Here is a 9,296-nt window from a genome sequence, read left to right as displayed (position 1 = left end):
GTCTGACCTGTGACAGCATTTTATACTAAAACGATGAATGTATTATCTTTACACATGTGACTGGAGCAGAACTGGCTGAAATCTTTGGCTTCTATAAGCTGTAAAAACCTGATATTTTCAGATATATTCATGAATTTCACAGGATGCTCATGATGTCACTGAGACATGTCCAGGGGGAATTTTCAGCGTTCACTTTGCTGTTACATTACTTTGTTACATTGTTACATTGTTACTTTGTTACATTGTTACTTTGATACATTGTTACTTTGTTACATTACTTTGTTACATTGTTACTTTGTTACATTGTTACATTGTTACTTTGTTACTTTGTTACTTTGTTACTTTGTTACATTACTTTGTTACATTACTTTGTAACATTACTTTGTTACATTGTTACTTTGTTACACTGAAGCTGTTTTTAAATGCAGCCTCGGTGCTGACTGATTCATAAAAAGACTTTATAAAGAATTAGTCACTGATCATTGATTATAATAGAAATTTATTGAAGGCGTATCTATCCCATAATACAACAGAATTCAAAAATACATGTTAAAAAAGAGGATTTAAAAACACACATAAATTCCAAAATATATTTAAAAAATTTGCAAGACATGAAGGCATCGAAAGCACCAGAGAAGCTAACACAGCTGTGTTTGCAGCAGCAGACAGGGTCAGTGGTACAGAATAGAAAATGTGTGAGTTACTCAGTTTGCCCTGAAGAGTTTTTATATTTATGTATTAGCACCAGAAACATAGTTTATAAAGAGCAGCTAACTAAACGTCTCTTTATCCTGGTACAGCCTCTCAGTCCTACAGTAACTGTCACTGTTTACTTTATTATAGAGAACTTTGCTAATAACACATTTTTAAACAATATTCCAAAAAGACTTTACAAATACAAACATCATCCAGATAAAGCAATAAAAATGTAGCCGAATAAAAATAGTATGACACAAAGAGACGCTCGTACACGTTATATACACAAAGAGAACGGCTTCATTCACTAACAAGTGTTAAAAAGTAAAGAAGTGCACATGCAAAACTATCAGATTATGAAGTGTGCACAGTCACCATTTGTTATGTATGTAATTGTAATGTGGTTTTAATTTGAACATGTGAACATAATACAACAACAAACAAAACAAAACACAAGCACAAAATTAATCTTAATTAAAAACTGCAAAAAGGAAGAAGTGCAGGCTTTAATTTATATTTAATCTCACCCTTTTTCGACTGTTTAGTGATCATCACTTTTCTTCCTGTTTTTGTCGTATGCTTTCAGAAATTTTTCCTTGCAACTTGTTACCTGGATTTAGTTTTATAACCCCAGTAACACATCAGCAGATATATATTACACACTTACACACACACAGTGTGTAAATAGTGGGTGAGAGCGCCTGGTTAAAGCCCCGCCTCCTCCCTGTTTTGCTTTCTAAACTGAGTCACGCTGGGACAGTGCTTCAGTTCATCACTCAGCCCGTTCCACAGCTTCACTCCATATAAAGAGATGCAATAACGTTTTAGTGTCGTACGGACACGAGGATGTTTTAAATTTACCCCAGTTCCCCAAATTGGATCCTGCATGATCTCTGTATGCAGTATCACAGATGAACCTTATGACCCCCTTTGGAATATGAATCATGACAGTGAGCATTTGTAAGTTTTACCTCAAAGTGTGAATCTAAATGGCTGTAAATCGATAGGGTCCTGATTGCAACCTGAAATCTGCTTACTGAAGGTTCCCTATTTCTCCACTTTGACGTGGATCATGGGGTTGATGGTGACAGTGTTCGTGTGGAGTCTGCGCTGCTAAACCAGAAATGAAGCAGAACGTCTGCATATGAAGTGAACTAACATCAGAGGAAGCAGACAGGACAGCTTTCACAGTGTTACCTCAGGAGTGATGGTGGTTTAAAAAAAAGGCTTATTATCAAAGTTAATGTGGAAAAAGAAAAATCTCATGTTTGCTGTATGTAAGACAAATAGTTCATAACAGTTGGTCGTAGACTGAAAAACAAAAATATTGCTACAAACCAAATGCAGCCGTCATACAACGAGTTTGCTGCTGTAGACCAGGACACACTTGTCCACTTAGACATATCGTTAAAATGACACCGGCTGTTTTAAAATATCATTTAGCAGTGTGCTCAAAGGTACACTGGAGCATAAGTCATCACATTAACAATGTAATATAACTGATCTTTAGCCTGATTTTGGACCGTCGGGTGTCTGTGAGCTGTTACTTTGATGACGTCTCACTCATTTCTCGTTCGATAGTTTCGTTCTCTGCTGTTTACGAGCAGAGGTTCATCACTGCCCTGAAAAAGAACATAAAGTCCCCGTTACACATTTCACGTCTCACCCTCCAGATCACATAAATACAATCACCAAAACAAAGTGCTCGTGAGACACTGAGCTCATTTCTCAGTGCCCTGCAGTCACCAAACTAAATGTAACTGTGGGACATTTATCACAGATTTATTTAAAGTAACAGACGTTTTTTCCTTCACCAAAACATGTGAGTGATGAACGTTTGTTAAATTAAACGTGCCAACCAAAGAACAGAGGAAGTTCATATCACACAAAAGAAGCTGCAGCAGACTCTTAGAGAGCAGAAACAACACAGGGACTCGTCTACAGGACTTAGAGCAGGTTACATGTTGTGTTGTGCTTTAGTCGTTGTCTTGCAGAGTTTACAGTTGAACACCTTTGTGTTCACTAAGAGGCACAGCAGTATCAGCCCACCCTGCACATAGCTCACTGAATATCACCGTCAGGGGCGTGGCCTCTCTGACTGACAGGTGGCTGCTAGCTGTCTGCTAGGCTACGTCTCAGCTGACCTGGCAGTAGATGGTGAACATGCCCTCAAAGTCCCTGTGACACATCGAACAACAGTCTTGCATTTGTACCGTGAATCCACAGCAGGTGGACTTCATGTGTCGTTCTTTTTCTAAACCAGAATATTTGCTGGACTGAGATTTAGTCTGAAGAAGTTTATTTTTGTGTGAGAAAGAGCAACTGTGGAAAATATGATTTTCCTGAAATTGTTAAGTTCATGTGTGAAAACAAGTGCATTTAATGAAAAGACTGGCCAAGTTTATGATATGAAACAGAGGCGGATACCTGGAGGTTTTGGTTGTTGGTGGGTTGTTCTCGCATCTCAAAACAAGAGTTATTATCTAGATAAGAAATAAAGAACAAATGTGTGTAACAGGGAATTTTTTAAGTAAAAGATAATCATGATGAATAGCAAAGATTTACATTCACATACTTCCTGAATTTCTCTTTCTTTGCCTGTAGCAAAGAGCAACAGCAACAATCACCAGGACCATTACAACAGGCGCTCCCACCCCTACAATCACTCCATGAATCCATCCTGTGTCACCTGTAAACAAATTCAAATATTAGTTTTACTCTTCTTTAAGGTGTTAATGATACAGATATGATTAAAACTAGTTTCAGTTTAATAAAGTTCAGTTTTAAACTGAGATGATTTTCATGTCGTTCACACACTCAGTTACACAACAACAGGAAACCTGTTTCTCATAAAGTCACAAGATGAAGGCACAACAAAAATCAATCACTGAACCCTGCATGTGTGCAAAAGTTGTGAAGAAGATTAATTTTAAATTTTAAAAATCAATAAATAATTTAATACTTTTGGACATTTGATTATTCAAATCAGTTTCAAATGGATGTTTAATCACCTGCGATGCACCCGTGGTTTAAATAAGCCAAATAAATGAACTGATATGAGTATCTGAATGGATCTTCTGTGACACGCCCTCTCTGGATGCTTCTGTATCAGTGGGTAAGTGCAGAGTGAACTGAAGGCATCCAACAAAAGTAAATACAGAAAAAATATGTTTACGAAAATCAAACATTGTTAGTTTGAGAAAGTGACAATATTTCAATAACTTCTGAAAGATGCGCTCATTTATTTGGAACCAGCAGCACGGTGGTTAGCACGGATGGACGGCTCAGGGCTGTGAGCACAGCACTGGTACTCTGGCTCTGTCCTCACTCTGAGTACTGACAGCCTGCTCTGCAACAGTACCGGAGCTTTATTCATCCAAGAACTAAGCTTAAAGTTTAAGATGCACATTAACTTTCCTTTTCAGTGAGAGCAGGTTCCAGTGTTTCAGGCGGCCACGTTTCTGCTCCACACAACAAAGGCTGCCCAACAGAAACGTTCTTCTTAAAATCAGGAACATATTGATTCTTCTTCAGCCTTTGCTCCTTTTCTCATGTAACTGAACCACCACGCTGTGTTCAGAGACAACCGCATGTAATGTTTATGTTAGTACATTACACACACACACACACACACACACTGTACCTGTGTCATGAGCTGAACACCACAGTCTGGAGTTGAGGGCAGCAGTCTTGTTACTGACAGGGTTTTCTGCCCTGCAGGTGTAGATGGATTCATTGTGCCTCTGGATCTCCAGAGTGAGGGTTAGGTTGTTGGAGACATCTGGGTCACTAGTATTCATTATAATCTCACTTCCTCTGTACCATGACAGGGTGACATCGTCTGAATTCTTTACCCAACATCTTGCAGAGCAGATCCCACTGACAGCTGACTGGGTTTCAATGCTGGTCTTTGCTGTAATATCTGGCTGGGCTTCAGTGATGTGTGGAACAGAAACAGGATCTAAGAAGGAAAGTGCTGCTGTTGAATTGTACCTGAACATTCACATGATTAGATTACATGTGTGACGTCAGCATTTAAAACAGGTTTTACTGGTTCAACAAGAACAAGAGTCACTGTTATCATGCTTCTCAGTGATGACACAAAGAACATTTACTCACCATAGACAGTGATGAAAAACTTTGTCGTTCTGTTATAGAACCCCTCTATCACTATCCTGACACAGTAACTCCCAGAAAGGTTTTTGGTTATGCTGATGAAGGTGAGCTCTGCAGTGCACGGGTTCAGCAGCAGGAGACCCTCCAAGCCTTCCGTAATAGAGGTCATATTATTCTCAAACACAACTATGGCCTCTCTACAGCTTTCACCCTGCATCCATCTGACCTTGGGGTTTCTCAGTCGCTTGTTTAGTTTAGGGTCCAGAGTGACATCGTTCCCCTCCAGAACATCAACATCAGTAACATCAATAGTATTATCTGGATTTTAAAGAGAAATCACAAAAAATGCAATAAGAAAATTGTCATTTTGTTATTATTTGAGAATTTCAACACATCCCAGAATCTCAAAAATCAAAGCAAACAGTTTTCAAAGCAAACGACTGACTCTAAAACATTCAGAGACAGGAAACAGTTATTTATTACTTACCGTGGACGATGAGGTCAAACGCTTCTTTCAAGACTCCGTCTGGTGTAAAAAACTGAGCTGAAAATACTCCGGTGTCATGGACGGTGAGGTTTGAGATGGTGATCGATCCCGTGTTCACGTCTGTGTTGAGCCTGTCTGTAAATCTGGTTCCATTGATACGAGTGACGTCTCCTCTGATGACGATGGTAATTGTCTCTGGGGAACGTCGCCCATAGAGCCAAAGGTAATCCTGAGTTTGATGCCATGTTTTATTAACATGTAAAGTCACAGTCTCTCCAGCCTTCACGATTATTTGTGATTCTTCAGAACGGACAAAGCCTAAAGAGGAGAAAGAAAATAATTAAATAACATTTCTAATAATTTCCTCTCGTCGTGCAGAAAGTCTTTGTTTTGTTCATCGAGCTTAGCTTTTACTAGGTCTGCGCTCTCCTGCACAGACATCTCAGATGTTGTTCCTGGGATCTGCTGGAGCCACACATCTAACTGGGGGGGTGTCACGTCACTGAGCACTCCAGTTACCACCAGGATCACTGTTACCTTCACCCTCCGAATCTTCCCGAGCTCATCATCATGTGTATAAATACACATACACATATGCTTTCATGCTTTCAATTGTGTAATTTCAGTGATCTAGGTAGCTCTGTTTTGGAAGTTCAGTTCATGCTAGAAATGTGTTTTGGAGTTTGTACATGTTTTGTCTCTAGGGGCCACCGCATAAATAAAACCACTTTTTTTACATTAGTAATTCCTTTTGTGCAAAATTTTATATTGTTGAAGAAATTAAAGGCATACCCTGAACTCTTGAGCCCCTGCATGGAGAGACATTGTTGCACTTTGATGCCCTGTTAGGGTCCAGGGAAAGGAGTCGTAAAATCAATGCAAAGTTGCTATGAGAGATTGTCTTTGTCCTGTGAATAAGTATTTCAAGAGGGTTCACTGAATAGTTGATTATGAAGATGGTGTGATCATATACCATGGCTTTCACAGTCACTAGACCTCAACCGAGACTATCTGCGGGAAATCTGACTGACATAACAGATAGATAATAGCTCTATTAGTGTTTCAGAATCAATTCCAGGAAACACTGAAGCTGTTGCTCAGGCATGTGTTGTACAAATACTTCAAAAACTTTTCTTTGTACCTGCTTGTACACATTGCTTCTTTCGTTTTGGTCTGTTATGTTTTTGTGTCTTCTGAGCCTGTTGGCAGAGAATGCTATTTGTGTGTAACTTAATGAAAACATATAAAACATGTTTCTTTCTATAGATTTTATTTATTTATACTTGTATGTTTTGTCAGTGCCCTTAGGATTATTGTGATGCTGATTCAAAGAAGGTCAGTGAGTCTAAGGCAGATTAAAGCCCAACTTAGGCATTAAGTAAATCCACAACTCAGTTACTGTAACACAGGACACTTTATTAAAGTAGATGAAACAGGAATACAGGAAAGCAGCACTGCAGGGCAGTCAATCAGTGAACTTGATTATGAATTCAGTGCGAGGAGCTTTACAAAATCAACTGTGTACAAAAAGTCAAAAGTGCCTGTCAGGTACACTGGACTCATACACGTTACCATCAACAGGATGTCAATGTTACACACTTAAAGAAAGTTTACAACGACAACATACGCAGGTAAATGTGTAGTAAATGGAAGTGCAGTAAATCTGCCTAGTATGATATTAAATATATGATGCACTTACTACTTCTTATATCTCACATTGTTTGTAACAAGCCACGGATGCCAATGTTCACATTTTGGACAGAGAGGACAGATGGTTTGAAAGAGGAGTGAAAGAAGCATCTATGTCCACTGTGAGCGACCATCTCTGAACAGAGGCGGGGGTTTACGACACCAACTCTCTGCCATCTATAATCCAGTTTTGAGATCCCTTCCCAGACGCCTTAACGCCCACTCACATCCTGGGCCATCTGACCTCAGGAATTCGCATGATAAGGTGGGGCCAGGTTTCACAATGAACACACCCGAAACTCTGGCTGATTGGGACCCACACCCAGTTTCACACCTTGGCTCAGGCGATTAGAGGATCATCAGGGGGTCCTTTTGTCCCTCTGTGGGGGGAAACTCCCACTAGGTTTATATCTGGGACTCTCCACCATTTGACCTTAGAACTGAAGAAGCTTCTCGGATGAGAGGTGAAACGTCTTCAAGTAACTTAAAGAAGTCCAGACGCTTTTCTTTGCAAGCTCCTTTGACTACGATGACCTGGATGACTGAGAACCTTCACAGACACAAGCCACGGAAAGCACCACCGGGCACTGCGGACGTGAAGGCGTGTGGATACCCTCTGTGTGTGAGTGAAGGCAGAGACTCGGCTGAGCAGCTCCTGTGGAGGTTTGGTGAAGACCATACTTCTCACCCGGCCTGCTGACAATGTGCAGGAGCATCTGGATTTTTAACACAAATTGCTGGTGTCGCCATCATCAGCTGTAACCACTGAAAAGACTAGAAATGGGTGGAATACAGATGTTGACTAGCACGCAGCTAATATTTACCATAAAGTAAAAGGGTTAAATGAGCTATTCAGCCTCGTGTAATTTCAGCTAAATCCACGAGTGTCTTAGAGTCTATACCTTACTGTAAACATAAAAGAAATTCCAGTTTCCGGGAAAATAGTGGAGGTGCCGGTGATCTGAGAAACGGTCCTACTTTGTCAAATTGTCCTACCCGTTTAATAATAATTTGCCGGCGACTTCTGACTAATCCAACCCCTAACCATAAGAAATATACACAATGGGTTGTATGTAAGTATATATATATATATATATATATATATATATATATATATATATTAGGGGTGCAACGATACTCGTATCGATATTGAACCGTTCGATACAGTGCTTTCGGTTCAGTACGCATATGTATGAACAATACAAAATTTTTAATTTATTTTATCAACTTTTCTTCTGACGATGCTGTCTGTGTTGAGCGCTCAGTGGATCTGCGTTCGACTACTCCGCCTAGGCTGCACTGTGGAGCGCAGATCCACTGAGCGCAGCGCAAGCTAGCACGACAGAAGCTAAGCTCCTTGCAACATGGCAAATTGAACCTCCCCCACCCTCATTCAGATCTGGCGTTTGGAACTATTTTGGTTTTCATGTGACGTATGACCCTGAAGGTAAGCGCGTCACGGACAAAAGTAAAACAGTGTGTCGGATGTGCCACGCAATGCTCAATTTTATTGGTGGCAGCCCCACGCACGGTAACTCATTAATGGAGATTTGCGGCGTTATGGCGTTATGGCGTTAACGTCATTTTAACGAGATTAACGCTGACAGCACTAGTGGGAACACAACGACTGCACATTTACTCCGACATCATCCTAGTGCAAAGACAAGTGGAAGCAGACAAAAACAACAAGCACGCATGCTACAAACTTTACCCGAGTCATTTAGACAGCCGTTAGCACAGGATTCTCCTTATGGGGACCTGATATGTTTAATATGCTGCTGAGAATATAGCCCAGAAGAAGCGTATAGTATAGCTTTTATTTTGGAAAGAGACATTTCTCTGTAATAAACTCTCTTTTCCAAAGATGAAGGATAGATTTATTTTTTTATTACTTTGTTGTTTCAGCAACATTAAATTTAAAAACTGTACTTTTGAGTTAAAATATATATTTATAATTTTAATAAATGACAAATTAAAAAGGGATGAACATGTTTTTGTATTGAAAAAATATCAAACTGTGACACCAAAGTATCGAACCGAACCGAACCGTGAATTTTGTGTATCGTTGCACCCCTACACGCACAGTATATATATAGTGCGCACGCCAGGGGCTGGACACATTTATACAGCCGTATTTCGCACATTACTATGAAAGGCGGAAGAGAGTGTAGTTCCTTCCAATGTAGACAATCCGAATGATATCATTTCTTTCCACTGTGTTCCTGTTAATGAAAAACTACAAATCTACCCTAAATTACTAAGATATCGACATTTTAATATGAGAATCGATTCTAGAACAGCACGGTGG

The 9,296-nt window shown here is 39.8% G+C and overlaps 1 protein-coding gene across 1 annotated transcript; it reads right to left on the bottom strand.

The window, feature by feature from the left end:
* Window positions 1-1,743: 1,743 nt before the first annotated feature.
* Window positions 1,744-5,621, bottom strand: LOC146384770 (uncharacterized; the record flags this gene model as incomplete). The annotated part of the gene is made up of 6 exons (XM_084929898.1): window positions 1,744-1,809; window positions 3,124-3,179; window positions 3,272-3,385; window positions 4,340-4,657; window positions 4,816-5,130; window positions 5,300-5,621. Coding segments are annotated over 6 exons (1,191 nt in total), but the record flags the coding sequence as incomplete, so codon positions are not given.
* Between the last annotated feature and the right edge of the window lie 3,675 nt (window positions 5,622-9,296).

Source organism: Perissodus microlepis, chromosome 6 (genome assembly GCF_051167445.1).
Source record: "Perissodus microlepis isolate ML-2025 ecotype Zambia chromosome 6, ASM5116744v1, whole genome shotgun sequence".
NCBI classification, from domain to species: Eukaryota; Metazoa; Chordata; class Actinopteri; order Cichliformes; family Cichlidae; genus Perissodus; species Perissodus microlepis.
Note: the sequence above shows the minus strand (reverse complement) of the source record. Positions and strands in the feature narration are given on the sequence as shown.